The following is an 18,705-nucleotide window of genomic DNA, read 5'->3' on the forward strand; positions in this document are numbered from 1 at the left end:
AGATTTATGAATGTAAAAAAAATTCAAAAAAAAAAAATTATTTTGCTTATCCCGTTTGTACTCCTTTTAAGCTTATCCATGGATCGTGCCCCTATATATATATATATATATATATATATATATATATATATATATATATATATATATATATATATATATATATATATATATATGTGTGTGTGTGTGTGTGTGTGTGTGTGTGTGTGTGTGTGTGTAAAATAATAATATAATATATAATATAATAATAATAAAGGTAAGCCGCCATCACTTTTTATGTCGACAAACTTTTTATGTCGATAAACATTACGCGTTTCGCGTAGATAGGTACGCATTCCGCGTATGGTGTCTTCACGAAAGTTGTAGATTTTTGAGTTACGGACGTCTGGACACGGGAATCACCCTTTTTTGAGTCAGTATGATTTAGTTATGATTTTTCTCGTGCAAGTGCGCAGGTTTAGTGATTTCCATCATTTTAACTTGAAACCTTGAGATGAAATGTTGTAGTCTTTTAGTGCTCATTAGAAACCTTTATTTTATCATTATTCTCATTTTCATATCATTAAAAATCCATAAAAACATTTTAACAAACAAATTCTATTATATCGAAAAACGTGTCCATACTAAATCGAATAACTATAGTTTTCTAAAACTAATTACATTCACATATTTTTATCGAAACGTTATAATAATTAAAAATCTATTATTTCGAAGAACGCTTTCATATATTTGAACTAAATCGAATAAATATAATTTAGTTTTCCAGAATTAGTTATATTCAAAATCATTCTTTAAAAGGTTTCATCTATGTCGTAAAACGTTTTCAATATTAAGAAAACTAAATAATTAACTTTATCAAGAGACACGAGACAATCATTGTGTTGAAAGTTAATCTATACTAACCTTTGTCCAGTAATCATTAATTGACATATTTGTTCTTACTTGTAGGCCACTTTACCATTTATTCCGAATATCGTTAAAAAGGAAAGGTTTCCTAAATCAAAGTGGACCTCTCAATAGAGACTCACGATCATACAATGTATCTAATAAATCAATCATTTGATATTATCTTTTAAATCCGTTGATAATTATATTAAACATATATCGAAACAAATACGTTCGTGTAAAGTATTATACGTCTAATACTTTGTTAACGTTTTCAAGTTATAATATATACACATATACATATATAATCATGTCCGTTCATATAATGGTTCGTGAATCATTGAAATTTGGTCGAGGTTAAATGAATGTATGAACATAGTTTAAAATTCTTGAGATTCAACTTAACAAACTTTGCTTATCTTGTCGGAATAATATAAAGATTAAAGTTTAAATTTGTTCGAAAATTTCCGGGTCATCACAAAAACTGCCCTAACTGATTACATCTTGTGTATTTAACTACTACTAACGGTATTCACACAGAACAATTGAAGAAGAAGATGACCAGGTCACGTGAGTGGTACGTGACTTCATTTTAAACGTTTGCACGTGCTTCGCATGTGGGATCATATCAAATTTCTTTCTCTTTTTAAAAAAATAATAATAAAAAATGTATTTCTTTATACGGAAAATTTGTATTCTTATATTCTTACTCTGTATAAATGAAAAATATAAGTAAATAAATAACCGTAAAAACCCCTGGTTAGGTTAAAGTGAAGGGATAATCGGCTATATCCGGCAGCAAACCGTCGTCTACTTTCTACTGCCTATCTTAGATGATAAGGTAGCTGCCTCTCTATGTCTTCTTCTTTTTTTTTTAATTGTTTGAACCTTTTGACTATATATATTTATACATGTATGTATGTATGTATGTATGTATGTATAATTTAGACCTGATTTTGTTTACTGATTGGGATGCTCATACTTGTTTTTAATAACTATCTAGCAGGTTAATTTCACTAATTTTTTTGCACAATCAGGATTCCATGATTGCCTTTTGTTCTAAATAATAATCAAAATTGCTGTTAGCGGTCAGTCAGTTTATTTAAAAACCTATGCTGTTAAGGTATTGAACTCGTTTCATTTAACCCTTTTAACAGCAACATACAACTTTCTATAAACCCTAATCTACACAATACGAAATAATTTTCTATTTTTAATTTGTTAGTTATATTGTATGATGTGTACGTAATTTAACTCCTGTAGCTCATGTATTGATCATTATGTTTCAATCATGAATATTTCTATAACTTTAACTGGTTCTCTAAGGCTCTGTTTGGCCAGATAATGGTGTCAGTATAATTAGAACTTTATCAGAACTTGATTAGCAAACAAAAAGAAAAGATATTAACGTTTGGTTAGTTTATGCTGTTAATGTTATTTTGAAGGTATATCCTAAATAGTGATAGTTTTTTCCCCAATGAATATTTGCAGTCAAATGTGGTTTGTTTAAAAATTCTGCTTTATCTAAAATTCAAGTCTCTCTCTGACTAACTTTTCCACCCCAAAAGCTAACATCAGCCCCAAAATTCAAGTCGGAAATTGCTCTTATTTTCGATAGAGTTAGAGGCAACCACCTATAAAATCGACCTCGCAGAATTTTTCCGAACCTGAGAGTACGAATTTCGCCGGCAACTGTCTCGAAACGTGACGCCACGCGCCGCCTACTCAGGTCGCCGGAAAATTTTTCCCGGTTACTTATTCTGTTTTTTTTTTTTTTTTTTTTTTTTTTTGCAGGTAACATAACGGATCTACTAGCGAGGGTTTGTAGTAAACGAGAAACCTCGCCATTTTCGCCGTCTGCTGCCTTGGAGCTGCCGGAAATCACTGCTGCCGGAAATCTCTCCTGCCGGAAACTCCTTGTCTTTACAAGGCTGTGTTTGGTTCTCTGATCCCTTTTCCTTAAGTCCATACTCTGTGATATTTCTGCTTTACTTTTTCGCTGTATTTGCATATTCATATCCTTGAGGTTTTCAAAGTTGTTTATTAATTATATCCTTGACTATTATTATTATACTATTATATTAGTGATTATTAGTATTATTAATACTCTATTATTATTATTATTATTATTATTATTATTATTATTATTATTATTATTATTATTATTATTATTATTATTATTATTATTATTAGGGGGATGATTCTAACACACCCTTTTTTGATCCTCACACACCTATTTTAACCTTTTACTCTTCTAATAATACCCCATTTCTTTAAATTGGTGTGTGAGGATCAAAAAAGTGTGTGTTAGAATCATCTCCTTTATTATTATTATTGTTATTATTATATTATATTTTTATATTATATTGCCACTTCTGCCTTTTCCCTTTTGTTTATTATATAGGGTAAGATAGACTCTAGTCGTAGTGATGGTCACGTGAGGTCATGTCGTTCGAGCTTAGGGGCGGCTAGGTCTAGAAGGGTTAGAATTGGCAATAGGTTAGCGAACCTGGTTAAGATTAGAGTAGGTAGTTGGAATGTAGGAACTTTGACTAGCAAATCCTTTGAGCTTGTTGATACCTTGCGTAAGAGTAAGGTGGACATTTTGTGTGTTCAGGAAACTAGATGGAAGGGCCAAGAGGCGGTTGACATTGACGACTACAGGTTATGGTTTTCGGGTTCTACGGTAGCTAGAAACGGGGTAGGAATCATTATAGGACATCTGTATAAAGATAATATTGTGGGCGTAGATAGGTGTAGTGATAGGATTATGTCGATTAGGTTAGTTATCCAGGAGGTGACTTACATGGTCATTAGCGCTTACGCACCTCACGCTGGTTTGGGTGAAGAATGAAATGTCCCGTTCTTATTGATTAAAAACGTTCCATATTAATTGATTTCGTTGCGAGGTTTTGACCTCTATATGAGACGTTTTTCAAAGACTGCATTCATTTTTAAACAAACCATAACCTTTATTTCATCAATAAAGGTTTAAAAAGCTTTACGTAGATTATCAAATAATGATAATCTAATATATCCTGTTTACACACGACCATTACATAATGGTTTACAATACAAATATGTTACAACAAAATAAGTTTCTTGAATGCAGTTTTTACACAATATCATACAAGCATGGACTCCAAATCTTGTCCTTATTTAAGTATGCGACAGCGGAAGCTCTTAATAATCACCTGAGAATAAACATGCTTAAAACGTCAACAAAAATGTTGGTGAGTTATAGGTTTAACCTATATATATCAAATCGTAACAATAGACCACAAGATTTCATATTTCAATACACATCCCATACATAGAGATAAAAATCATTCATATGGTGAACACCTGGTAACCGACAATAACAAGATGCATATATAAGAATATCCCCATCATTCCGGGACACCCTTCGGATATGATATAAATTTCGAAGTACTAAAGCATCCGGTACTTTGGATGGGGTTTGTTAGGCCCAATAGATCTATCTTTAGGATTCGCGTCAATTAGGGTGTCTGTTCCCTAATTCTTAGATTACCATACTTAATAAAAAGGGGCATATTCGATTTCAATAATTCAACCATAGAATGTAATTTCACGTACTTGTGTCTATTTTGTAAAACATTTATAAAACCTGCATGTATTCTCATCCCAAAAATATTAGATTTTAAAAGTGGGACTATAACTCACTTTCACAGATTTTTACTTCGTCGGGAAGTAAGACTTGGCCACTGGTTGATTCACGAACCTATAACAATATATACATATATATCAAAGTATGTTCAAAATATATTTACAACACTTTTAATATATTTTGATGTTTTAAGTTTATTAAGTCAGCTGTCCTCGTTAGTAACCTACAACTAGTTGTCCACAGTTAGATGTACAGAAATAAATCGATAAATATTATCTTGAATCAATCCACGACCCAGTGTATACGTATCTCAGTATTGATCACAACTCAAACTATATATATTTTAGAATCAACCTCAACCCTGTATAGCTAACTCCAACATTCACATATAGAGTGTCTATGGTTGTTCCGAAATATATATAGATGTGTCGACATGATAGGTCGAAACATTGTATACGTGTCTATGGTATCTCAAGATTACATAATATATAATACAAGTTGATTAAGTTATGGTTGGAATAGATTTGTTACCAATTTTCACGTAGCTAAAATGAGAAAAATTATCCAATCTTGTTTTACCCATAACTTCTTCATTTTAAATCCGTTTTGAGTGAATCAAATTGCTATGGTTTCATATTGAACTCTATTTTATGAATCTAAACAAAAAAAGTATAGGTTTCTAGTCGGAAAAATAAGTTACAAGTCGTTTTTGTAAAGGTAGTCATTTCAGTCGAAAGAACGACGTCTAGATGACCATTTTAGAAAACATACTTCCACTTTGAGTTTAACCATAATTTTTGGATATAGTTTCATGTTCATAATAAAAATCATTTTCTCAGAATAACAACTTTTAAATCAAAGTTTATCATAGTTTTTAATTAACTAACCCAAAACAGCCCGCGGTGTTACTACGACGGCGTAAATCCGGTTTTACGGTGTTTTTCGTGTTTCCAGGTTTTAAATCATTAAGTTAGCATATCATATAGATATAGAACATGTGTTTAGTTGATTTTAAAAGTCAAGTTAGAAGGATTAACTTTTGTTTGCGAACAAGTTTAGAATTAACTAAACTATGTTCTAGTGATTACAAGTTTAAACCTTCGAATAAGATAGCTTTATATGTATGAATCGAATGATGTTATGAACATCATTACTACCTTAAGTTCCTTGGATGAACCTACTGGAAAAGAGAAAAATGGATCTAGCTTCAATGGATCCTTGGATGGCTCAAAGTTCTTGAAGCAAAATCATGACACGAAAACAAGTTCAAGTAAGATCATCACTTGAAATAAGATTGTTATAGTTATAGAAATTAAACCAAAGTTTGAATATGATTATTACCTTGTATTAGAATGATAACCTACTGTAAGAAACAAATATTTCTTGAGGTTGGATGATCACCTTACAAGATTGGAAGTGAGCTAGCAAACTTGAAAGTATTCTTGATTTTATGAAACTAGAACTTTTGGAATTTATGAAGAACACTTAGAACTTGAAGATAGAACTTGAGAGAGTTCAATTAGATGAAGAAAATTGAAGAATGAAAGTGTTTGTAGGTGTTTTTGGTCGTTGGTGTATGGATTAGATATAAAGGATATGTAATTTTGTTTTCATGTAAATAAGTCATGAATGATTACTCATATTTTTGTAATCTTATGAGATATTTCATGCTAGTTGCCAAATGATGGTTCCCACATGTGTTAGGTGACTCACATGGGCTGCTAAGAGCTGATCATTGGAGTGTATATACCAATAGTACATACATCTAAAAGCTGTGTATTGTACGAGTACGAATACGGGTGCATACGAGTAGAATTGTTGATGAAACTGAACGAGAATGTAATTGTAAGCATTTTTGTTAAGTAGAAGTATTTTGATAAGTGTATTGAAGTCTTTCAAAAGTGTATAAATACATATTAAAACACTACATGTATATACATTTTAACTGAGTCGTTAAGTCATCGTTAGTCGTTACATGTAAGTGTTGTTTTGAAACCTTTAGGTTAACGATCTTGTTAAATGTTGTTAACCCAATGTTTATAATAACAAAAGAGATTTTAAATTATTATATTATCATGATATTATGATGTACGAATATCTCTTAATATGATATATATACATTAAATGTCGTTACAACGATAAACGTTACATATATGTCTCGTTTCAAAATCATTAAGTTAGTAGTCTTGTTTTTACATATGTAGTTCATTGTTAATATAATTAATGATATGTTTACTTATCATAATATCATGTTAACTATATATATAACCATATATATGTCATCATATAGTTTTTTTACAAGTTTTAACGTTCGTGAATCACCGGTCAACTTGGGTGGTCAATTGTCTATATGAAACCTATTTCAATTAATCAAGTCTTAACAAGTTTGATTGCTTAACATGTTGGAAACATTTAATCATGTAAACATCAATCTCAATTAATATATATAAACATGGAAAAGTTCGGGTCACTACAGTACCTACCCGTTAAATAAATTTCGTCCCGAAATTTTAAGCTGTTGAAGGTGTTGACGAATCTTCTGGAAATAGATGCGGGTATTTCTTCTTCATCTGATCTTCACGCTCCCAGGTGAACTCGGGTCCTCTACGAGCATTCCATCGAACCTTAACAATTGGTATCTTGTTTTGCTTAAGTCTTTTAACCTCACGATCCATTATTTCGACGGGTTCTTCGATGAATTGGAGTTTTTCGTTGATTTGGATTTCATCTAACGGAATAGTGAGATCTTCTTTAGCAAAACATTTCTTCAAATTCGAGACGTGGAAAGTGTTATGTACAGCCGCGAGTTGTTGAGGTAACTCAAGTCGGTAAGCTACTGGTCCGACACGATCAATAATCTTGAATGGTCCAATATACCTTGGATTTAATTTCCCTCGTTTACCAAATCGAACAACGCCTTTCCAAGGTGAAACTTTAAGCATGACCATCTCTCCAATTTCAAATTCTATATCTTTTCTTTTAATGTCAGCGTAGCTCTTTTGTCGACTTTGGGCGGTTTTCAACCGTTGTTGAATTTGGATGATCTTCTCGGTAGTTTCTTGTATAATCTCCGGACCCGTAATCTGTCTATCCCCCACCTCACTCCAACAAATCGGAGACCTGCACTTTCTACCATAAAGTGCTTCAAACGGCGCCATCTCAATGCTTGAATGGTAGCTGTTGTTGTAGGAAAATTCTGCTAACGGTAGATGTCGATCCCAACTGTTTCCGAAATCAATAACACATGCTCGTAGCATGTCTTCAAGCGTTTGTATCGTCCTTTCGCTCTGCCCATCAGTTTGTGGATGATAGGCAGTACTCATGTCTAGACGAGTTCTTAATGCTTGCTGTAATGTCTGCCAGAATCTTGAAATAAATCTGCCATCCCTATCAGAGATAATAGAGATTGGTATTCCATGTCTGGAGACGACTTCCTTCAAATACAGTCGTGCTAACTTCTCCATCTTGTCATCTTCTCTTATTGGTAGGAAGTGTGCTGATTTGGTGAGACGATCAACTATTACCCAAATAGTATCAAAACCACTTGCAGTCCTTGGCAATTTAGTGATGAAATCCATGGTAATGTTTTCCCATTTCCATTCCGGGATTTCGGGTTGTTGAAGTAGACCTGATGGTTTCTGATGCTCAGCTTTGACCTTAGAACACGTCAAACATTCTCCTACGTATTTAGCAACATCGGCTTTCATACCCGGCCACCAAAAATGTTTCTTGAGATCCTTGTACATCTTCCCCGTTCCAGGATGTATTGAGTATCTGGTTTTATGAGCTTCTCTAAGTACCATTTCTCTCATATCTCCAAATTTTGGTACCCAAATCCTTTCAGCCCTATACCGGGTTCCGTCTTCCCGAATATTAAGATGTTTCTCCGATCCTTTGGGTATTTCATCCTTTAAATTTCCCTCTTTTAAAACTCCTTGTTGTGCCTCCTTTATTTGAGTAGTAATGTTATTATGAATCATTATATTCATAGATTTTACTCGAATGGGTTCTCTATCCTTCCTGCTCAAGGCATCGGCTACCACATTTGCCTTCCCCGGGTGGTAACGAATCTCAAAATCGTAATCATTCAATAATTCAATCCACCTACGCTGCCTCATATTCAGTTGTTTCTGATTAAATATGTGTTGAAGACTTTTGTGGTCGGTATATAAAATACTTTTGACCCCATATAAGTAGTGCCTCCAAGTCTTTAATGCAAAAACAACCGCGCCTAATTCCAAATCATGCGTCGTATAATTTTGTTCGTGAATCTTCAATTGTCTAGACGCATAAGCAATCACCTTCGTTCGTTGCATTAATACACAACCGAGACCTTGCTTTGATGCGTCACAATAAATCAGAAAATCATCATTCCCTTCAGGCAATGACAATATAGGTGCCGTAGTTAGCTTTTTCTTCAATAACTGAAACGCTTTCTCTTGTTCATCATTCCATTCAAATTTCTTCCCTTTATGCGTTAATGCAGTCAAGGGTTTTGCTATTCTGGAAAAGTCTTGGATGAACCTTCTGTAGTAACCAGCTAGTCCTAAAAACTGGCGTATGTGTTTCGGAGTTTTCGGGGTTTCCCACTTTTCAACAGTTTCTATCTTTGCCGGATCCACCTTAATACCTTCTTTGTTCACTATGTGACCGAGGAATTGAACTTCTTCCAACCAAAATGCACACTTTGAAAACTTAGCGTACAATTCTTCCTTCCTCAATACTTCTAACACTTTTCTCAAATGTTCACCGTGTTCTTGGTCATTCTTTGAGTAAATAAGTATGTCATCAATGAAAACAATGACAAACTTGTCAAGGTATGGTCCACACACTCGGTTCATAAGGTCCATGAACACAGCTGGTGCATTAGTTAAACCAAACGGCATGACCATAAACTCGTAATGACCGTAACGTGTTCTGAAAGCAGTCTTTGGAATATCATCTTCTTTCACCCGCATTTGATGATACCCGGAACGTAAGTCAATCTTTGAATAAACAGACGAGCCTTGTAGTTGATCAAATAAGTCGTCGATTCTCGGTAGTGGGTAGCGGTTCTTGATGGTAAGTTTGTTCAACTCTCGGTAGTCGATACACAACCTGAATGTACCATCTTTCTTCTTGACAAACAAAACAGGAGCTCCCCACGGTGATGTGCTTGGTCGAATGAAACCACGCTCTAAAAGTTCTTGTAATTGGCTTTGCAGTTCTTTCATCTCACTGGGTGCGAGTCTGTAAGGAGCACGAGCTATTGGTGCAGCTCCTGGTACAAGATCTATTTGAAATTCAACGGATCGATGTGGGGGTAATCCCGGTAATTCTTTCGGAAATACATCGGGAAATTCTTTTGCAATGGGAACATCATTGATGCTCTTTTCTTCAGTTTGTACTTTCTCGACGTGTGCTAGAACAGCATAGCAACCTTTTCTTATTAGTTTTTGTGCCTTCAAATTACTAATAAGATGTAGCTTCGTGTTGCCCTTTTCTCCGTACACCATTAAGGGTTTTCCTTTTTCTCGTATAATGCGAATTGCATTTTTGTAACAAACGATCTCCGCTTTCACTTCTTTCAACCAGTCCATACCGATTATCACATCAAAACTCCCTAACTCTACTGGTATCAAATCAATCTTAAATGTTTCGCTAACCAGTTTAATTTCTCGATTCCGACATATATTATCTGCTGAAATTAATTTACCATTTGCTAATTCGAGTAAAAATTTACTATCCAAAGGCGTCAATGGACAACTTAATTTAGCACAAAAATCTCTACTCATATAGCTTCTATCCGCACCCGAATCAAATAAAACGTAAGCAGATTTATTGTCAATAAGAAACGTACCCGTAACAAGCTCCGGGTCTTCCTGTGCCTCTACCGCATTAATATTGAAAACTCTTCCACGGCCTTGTCCATTCGTGTTCTCCTGGTTCGGGCAATTTCTAATAATGTGGCCTGGTTTTCCACATTTATAACAAACTACATTGGCATAACTTGCTCCGACACTACTTGCTCCGCCATTACTCGTTCCGACACCATTTGTTCCTTTCGTTCTATTAACCCCTGGTCCGTAGACCTCACACTTCGCCGCGCTATGACCATTTCTTTTACACTTGTTGCAAAATTTGGTGCAGAACCCCGAGTGATTCTTTTCACACCTTTGGCATAGTTGCTTCTGATTGTTGTTGTTGTTGCGGTTATTATTGTTGTTGGGATGATTGTTGTAGTTGCTGTTGTTGTTGTTGTTGTTGTTGTTGTTGGGCCGTTTGTTGTAGTTGCGATTGATGTTGCGATTGTTGGGATAATTGTTGCGATTATTGTTGTAATTGCTGTTGTTGTTGTATTGGTGATTCTTATCACCGTTTTCCTCCCACTTTCTTTTGACTTGCTTCACATTGGCCTCTTCAGCAGTCTGTTCTTTAATTCTTTCTTCAATCTGGTTCACTAGTTTGTGAGCCATTCTACATGCCTGTTGTATGGAGGCGGGCTCGTGTGAACTTATATCTTCTTGGATTCTTTCCGGTAATCCTTTCACAAACGCGTCGATCTTCTCTTCCTCATCTTCGAATGCTCCCGGACACAATAGGCACAATTCTGTGAATCGTCTTTCGTACGTGGTAATATCAAATCCTTGGGTTCGTAACCCTCTAAGTTCTGTCTTGAGCTTATTGACCTCGGTTCTGGGACGGTACTTCTCGTTCATCAAGTGCTTGAATGCTGACCACGGTAGTGCGTACGCATCATCTTGTCCCACTTGCTCTAGATAGGTATTCCACCATGTTAACGCAGAACCTGTGAAGGTATGCGTAGCGTACTTCACTTTGTCCTCTTCAGTACACTTACTTATGGCAAACACCGATTCAACCTTCTCGGTCCACCGTTTCAATCCGATCGGTCCTTCGGTTCCATCAAATTCCAAAGGTTTGCAGGCAGTGAATTCTTTGTAGGTGCATCCTACACGATTTCCTGTACTGCTAGATCCAAGGTTATTGTTGGTATGTAGCGCAGCCTGTACTGCGGCTATGTTTGAAGCTAGAAAAGTACGGAATTCCTCTTCATTCATATTCACGGTGTGTCTAGTAGTCGGTGCCATTTCCTTCAAAATAGTTAAATGGAACAAGTTAATCATACAGAATATTAAGAGTAGTTAATAGTATTTCGTAGCATAATATGAACTCATTTATAAAAGCTTTTTCTTCATATTAGCGTTTTATAAGTTTAAATTCGGGTAGTACCTACCCGTTAAGTTCATACTTAGTAGCTAATATACAATTCAACTACTACAATTCTATATGAAAAACTGATTATAATAATATTTCGCGTTCAAACTTTTATACAATATTTTACAAACTTACAATACCGCTTATTTTACATAAAGCATGAAATATAGCACACAATAACTTTGATACAAGATAGTTGTGAAGACAATTCTAGCTAGTACACAAGTCGTTCAGCAAAGGCAATAAATACACGTAATTCATACGTCCAGAAACAAGTCATGCATTCTGGTTTTACTAGGACTACTTCCCATCCTTGGTCTTGTGCAACATAATCGTTATGGTCGTTGATAAGACAGCGTGTTGTAACGTCATCAAAGGGACGAGGGTTACGTAATGTCCAACAGTCCCGTAATAATCTAAAAACCTCATTTCTTACCCCAATTACCGACTCCGTCACTTGTGGAAACGTTTTGTTTAATAGTTGTAGCCCGATGTTCTTGTTCTCACTTTGGTGAGAAGCGAACATTACTAATCCGTAAGCATAACATGCTTCTTTATGTTGCATGTTAGCCGCTTTTTCTAAATCACGAAGTCCAATATTCGGATATATTGAGTCAAAATAATTTCTTAACCCGTTGCGTAAAATAGCATTTGGGTTCCCCGCAATATATGCGTCAAAGTAAACACATCGTAACTTATGGGTTTCCCAATGTGATATCCCCCATCTTTCAAACGAAAGTCTCTTATAAACCAAGACATTCTTGGAACGTTCTTCGAATGTCTTACAAACTGATCTCGCCTTAAATAGTTGTGCCGAAGAATTCTGGCCGACTCTAGACAAGATTTCATCAATCATGTCTCCGGGTAGGTCTCTTAAAATATTGGGTTGTCTATCCATTTTGTATTTTTAAACTGTAAAATAGACAAGAGTTAGATTCATAAAAAAAAATACTTATTAATACAAGCAATTTTTACATATATCATAAAGCATAAGAACACTATATTCCATATATTACACCACACGAATACAACTATCTTATTCCGACTCGCTCGTTTCTTCTTCTTCGGTTTTGGTTCGTTTTGCCAAGTTTCTAGGGATATATGATGTTCCCCTAATACGAACCGTCGTTGTCCACATTGGTTTAGAAAAACCTGGTGGTTTAGAGGTTCCCGGGTCATTGTTACAACTTAAGGACTTCGGGGGTTGACGATACATATAAAGTTCATCGGGGTTGGAATTAGATTTCTCTATTTTTATGCCCTTTCCCTTATTATTTTCTTTTGCCTTTTTAAATTCAGTTGGGGTAATTTCTATAACATCATCGGAATTCTCGTCGGAATCCGATTCATCGGAGAATTGGTAATCCTCCCAATATTTTGCTTCCTTGGCGGAAACACCATTGACCATAATTAACTTTGGTGGTTGGTTGAGGATTTTCTTTTACTTAACCGTTTTATTATTTCCCCCACCGGTTCTATTTCTTCATCCGGTTCCGATTCTTCTTCCGGTTCCGATTCTTCTTCCGGTTCCGACTCTTCTTCCGGTTCCTCTTCGGGAACTTGTGAATCAGTCCACAAATTATTCCAATTTACATTTGACTCTTCATTATTATTAGGTGAGTCAATGGGACTTGTTCTAGAGGTAGACATCTATCACATAATATCAAACACGTTAAGAGATTAATATATCACATAATATTCATATGTTAAAAATATATAGTTTCCAACAAAAATGTTAAGCAATCATTTTTAAAGAAAACACGGTCGAAGTCCAGACTCACTAATGCATCCTAACAAACTCGATAAGACACACTAATGCAAATTTTCTGGTTCTCTAAGACCAACGCTCGGATACCAACTGAAATGTCCCGTTCTTATTGATTAAAAACGTTCCATATTAATTGATTTCGTTGCGAGGTTTTGACCTCTATATGAGACGTTTTTCAAAGACTGCATTCATTTTTAAACAAACCATAACCTTTATTTCATCAATAAAGGTTTAAAAAGCTTTACGTAGATTATCAAATAATGATAATCTAATATATCCTGTTTACACACGACCATTACATAATGGTTTACAATACAAATATGTTACAACAAAATAAGTTTCTTGAATGCAGTTTTTACACAATATCATACAAGCATGGACTCCAAATCTTGTCCTTATTTAAGTATGCGACAGCGGAAGCTCTTAATAATCACCTGAGAATAAACATGCTTAAAACGTCAACAAAAATGTTGGTGAGTTATAGGTTTAACCTATATATATCAAATCGTAACAATAGACCACAAGATTTCATATTTCAATACACATCCCATACATAGAGATAAAAATCATTCATATGGTGAACACCTGGTAACCGACAATAACAAGATGCATATATAAGAATATCCCCATCATTCCGGGACACCCTTCGGATATGATATAAATTTCGAAGTACTAAAGCATCCGGTACTTTGGATGGGGTTTGTTAGGCCCAATAGATCTATCTTTAGGATTCGCGTCAATTAGGGTGTCTGTTCCCTAATTCTTAGATTACCAGACTTAATAAAAAGGGGCATATTCGATTTCGATAATTCAACCATAGAATGTAATTTCACGTACTTGTGTCTATTTTGTAAAACATTTATAAAACCTGCATGTATTCTCATCCCAAAAATATTAGATTTTAAAAGTGGGACTATAACTCACTTTCACAGATTTTTACTTCGTCGGGAAGTAAGACTTGGCCACTGGTTGATTCACGAACCTATAACAATATATACATATATATCAAAGTATGTTCAAAATATATTTACAACACTTTTAATATATTTTGATGTTTTAAGTTTATTAAGTCAGCTGTCCTCGTTAGTAACCTACAACTAGTTGTCCACAGTTAGATGTACAGAAATAAATCGATAAATATTATCTTGAATCAATCCACGACCCAGTGTATACGTATCTCAGTATTGATCACAACTCAAACTATATATATTTTGGAATCAACCTCAACCCTGTATAGCTAACTCCAACATTCACATATAGAGTGTCTATGGTTGTTCCGAAATATATATAGATGTGTCGACATGATAGGTCGAAACATTGTATACGTGTCTATGGTATCTCAAGATTACATAATATATAATACAAGTTGATTAAGTTATGGTTGGAATAGATTTGTTACCAATTTTCACGTAGCTAAAATGAGAAAAATTATCCAATCTTGTTTTACCCATAACTTCTTCATTTTAAATCCGTTTTGAGTGAATCAAATTGCTATGGTTTCATATTGAACTCTATTTTATGAATCTAAACAAAAAAAGTATAGGTTTCTAGTCGGAAAAATAAGTTACAAGTCGTTTTTGTAAAGGTAGTCATTTCAGTCGAAAGAACGACGTCTAGATGACCATTTTAGAAAACATACTTCCACTTTGAGTTTAACCATAATTTTTGGATATAGTTTCATGTTCATAATAAAAATCATTTTCTCAGAATAACAACTTTTAAATCAAAGTTTATCATAGTTTTTAATTAACTAACCCAAAACAGCCCGCGGTGTTACTACGACGGCGTAAATCCGGTTTTACGGTGTTTTTCGTGTTTCCAGGTTTTAAATCATTAAGTTAGCATATCATATAGATATAGAACATGTGTTTAGTTGATTTTAAAAGTCAAGTTAGAAGGATTAACTTTTGTTTGCGAACAAGTTTAGAATTAACTAAACTATGTTCTAGTGATTACAAGTTTAAACCTTCGAATAAGATAGCTTTATATGTATGAATCGAATGATGTTATGAACATCATTACTACCTTAAGTTCCTTGGATGAACCTACTGGAAAAGAGAAAAATGGATCTAGCTTCAATGGATCCTTGGATGGCTCAAAGTTCTTGAAGCAAAATCATGACACGAAAACAAGTTCAAGTAAGATCATCACTTGAAATAAGATTGTTATAGTTATAGAAATTAAACCAAAGTTTGAATATGATTATTACCTTGTATTAGAATGATAACCTACTGTAAGAAACAAATATTTCTTGAGGTTGGATGATCACCTTACAAGATTGGAAGTGAGCTAGCAAACTTGAAAGTATTCTTGATTTTATGAAACTAGAACTTTTGGAATTTATGAAGAACACTTAGAACTTGAAGATAGAACTTGAGAGAGTTCAATTAGATGAAGAAAATTGAAGAATGAAAGTGTTTGTAGGTGTTTTTGGTCGTTGGTGTATGGATTAGATATAAAGGATATGTAATTTTGTTTTCATGTAAATAAGTCATGAATGATTACTCATATTTTTGTAATCTTATGAGATATTTCATGCTAGTTGCCAAATGATGGTTCCCACATGTGTTAGGTGACTCACATGGGCTGCTAAGAGCTGATCATTGGAGTGTATATACCAATAGTACATACATCTAAAAGCTGTGTATTGTACGAGTACGAATACGGGTACATACGAGTAGAATTGTTGATGAAACTGAACGAGAATGTAATTGTAAGCATTTTTGTTAAGTAGAAGTATTTTGATAAGTGTATTGAAGTCTTTCAAAAGTGTATAAATACATATTAAAACACTACATGTATATACATTTTAACTGAGTCGTTAAGTCATCGTTAGTCGTTACATGTAAGTGTTGTTTTGAAACCTTTAGGTTAACGATCTTGTTAAATGTTGTTAACCCAATGTTTATAATAACAAAAGAGATTTTAAATTATTATATTATCATGATATTATGATGTACGAATATCTCTTAATATGATATATATACATTAAATGTCGTTACAACGATAAACGTTACATATATGTCTCGTTTCAAAATCATTAAGTTAGTAGTCTTGTTTTTACATATGTAGTTCATTGTTAATATAATTAATGATATGTTTACTTATCATAATATCATGTTAACTATATATATAACCATATATATGTCATCATATAGTTTTTTTACAAGTTTTAACGTTCGTGAATCACCGGTCAACTTGGGTGGTCAATTGTCTATATGAAACCTATTTCAATTAATCAAGTCTTAACAAGTTTGATTGCTTAACATGTTGGAAACATTTAATCATGTAAACATCAATCTCAATTAATATATATAAACATGAAAAAGTTCGGGTCACTACAAAGAAGAAAAAAGAAACTTTTGGGAATCGTTAGATGAAGTTGTGAGGTGTTGCCCCGCTGATCATCGTTTACTTATTGGGGGAGACCTTAATGGACATATAGGAACGATTTCTGACGGTTATACGGGAGTCCATGGGGGCTTTGGGTACGGAGTTCGAAATGAAGAAAGAAGCTCTATCCTCGAGTTCGCTGTGGCCCACGATTTGGTTGTTGCAAATTCTTTCTTCAGAAATACGGAAGCTCAACTAGCGACTTTCCACAGTGGGGGCCATAACACCCAGATTGACTATTTGTTGCTTCGCAAAGGGGACCTTAGGGCTTGCAGGGACTGTAAAGTCCTGACTACCTTGACATGTTCCACCCAACACAGACTATTGGTCATGGACTTGGTTCTGCAGAGGCGGGTTACTAAGTGCGTGAGACCCGCCCAACCTAGGATACTATGGAAGAATCTGAATGAAGTGAAAGCTTAAACTTTTAAAGCTTCGGTTTTGGAAAGAGTTGAGGCAGGAGTGGATACTGTTACTCATGGTGACGCAGATCAGATGTGGAATAGTTTGGCAGCCACTATTAGAGATGTAGCCAAGGAAGCCTTAGGTGTGGCAGTAGGGACATCGAGAGGACATAAGTCATTTAGAGAATCTTGGTGGATTAGTGACGAGGTTCAAACCAAAGTCGCGCTTAAGCAACTGAGGTTTAGGGAGCTCATTACTTGCCGGGAGGGGACACGTGATGATAGAACTAGGGCAAAAGAGAGATATAGAGAAGCCAAAACAGAAGCTAAGAAGGCTGTTGCACGAGCAAAAGATAAGGCGTATGAAAATTTGTATAAGAAACTAGACTCTAAAGAAGGAGCAAATGATATCTACAGGATTGCAAAAGCCAGGGAGCGTAGGAGGAGGGATATAGATAACATCAAGTTTATCAAAGATGAAGCCGGTCAAACCATAGTGAAGGAAGACGAAATTAGGAAAAGATGGGAAGAGTATTTCTCATCTCTTTTCATTGGTGGAGGTCCCGGGCGCTAGGAGGATCCACGGGATTTGGGTATAGGACAATTCCAAAACAACAATTTATGTAGGAGGATCAGTCAGGATGAAGTAAGATCGGCACTACGAAAGATGGGAAGAAACAAAGCTGTTGGACCAGACCAGATCCCAATAGAGGCGTGGAGGTGCCTTGGCGAAGATGGTGTTAGGTGGTTGACGTGTCTTTTCAATAAGACGCTTAGAAGTTATAAAATGCCTACGGAATGGAGACTCAGCGAGATTATCCCAATCTACAAAAATAAAGGAGATGCCCAAATCTGCGGTAACTATAGAGGCATAAAATTACTTAGCCATACTATGAAGCTTTGGGAGAGAGTGATTGAGACTAGACTTCGACGTGAAACCTTTATTTCGGAGAACCAATTTGGTTTTATGCCGGGGCGCTCTTCGATGGAGGCAATTCATATTATAAGAAGCGTTATGGAAAAGTATATGGAAAGGCAAAAGAGCCTAGAGATGGTCTTTTTAGACTTAGAAAAGGCCTATGATTGCGTACCGCGAAAGTTGATCTGGAAGACCCTTAATGTTAGATGTATCCCAAGTAGATATATTAGAGCTATTATGGATATGTACGAAGGGGCAAAGTCTTGTGTTCGGACGCCTGTGGGAAACACAGAGTACTTCCCGATTGAAGTAGGCCTACACCAGGGATCTGCCCTTAGCCCTTTCCTTTTCGCTTTGATCCTCGACGAGCTGTCTCGAGGAATACAAGAGAACATCCCTCGGTGTCTTATTTTTGCCGATGATATTGTGCTTGTAGCGGAATCCAAGGATGAACTTAATAGAAGACTCGAACTATGGAGAGAGGCCTTAGAACAAA

At 35.1% G+C, this 18,705-nt stretch overlaps 1 protein-coding gene across 1 annotated transcript; it reads left to right on the top strand.

Annotated features, from left to right (window-relative positions):
• Positions 1-2,226: 2,226 nt before the first annotated feature.
• On the top strand, positions 2,227-18,373 carry LOC139888744 (uncharacterized). Its single transcript, XM_071871735.1, has 8 exons — positions 2,227-2,231; positions 2,328-2,386; positions 2,677-2,822; positions 3,287-3,663; positions 16,823-17,166; positions 17,320-17,755; positions 17,918-18,147; positions 18,243-18,373. Exons 1-8 carry the CDS (start codon positions 2,227-2,229, stop codon positions 18,371-18,373), a joined length of 1,728 nt encoding a protein of 575 aa, XP_071727836.1.
• The last annotated feature ends 332 nt before the right edge of the window (positions 18,374-18,705 follow it).

This window comes from Rutidosis leptorrhynchoides, chromosome 2 (assembly GCF_046630445.1).
Source record: "Rutidosis leptorrhynchoides isolate AG116_Rl617_1_P2 chromosome 2, CSIRO_AGI_Rlap_v1, whole genome shotgun sequence".
Lineage (NCBI taxonomy): Eukaryota > Viridiplantae > Streptophyta > Magnoliopsida > Asterales > Asteraceae > Rutidosis > Rutidosis leptorrhynchoides.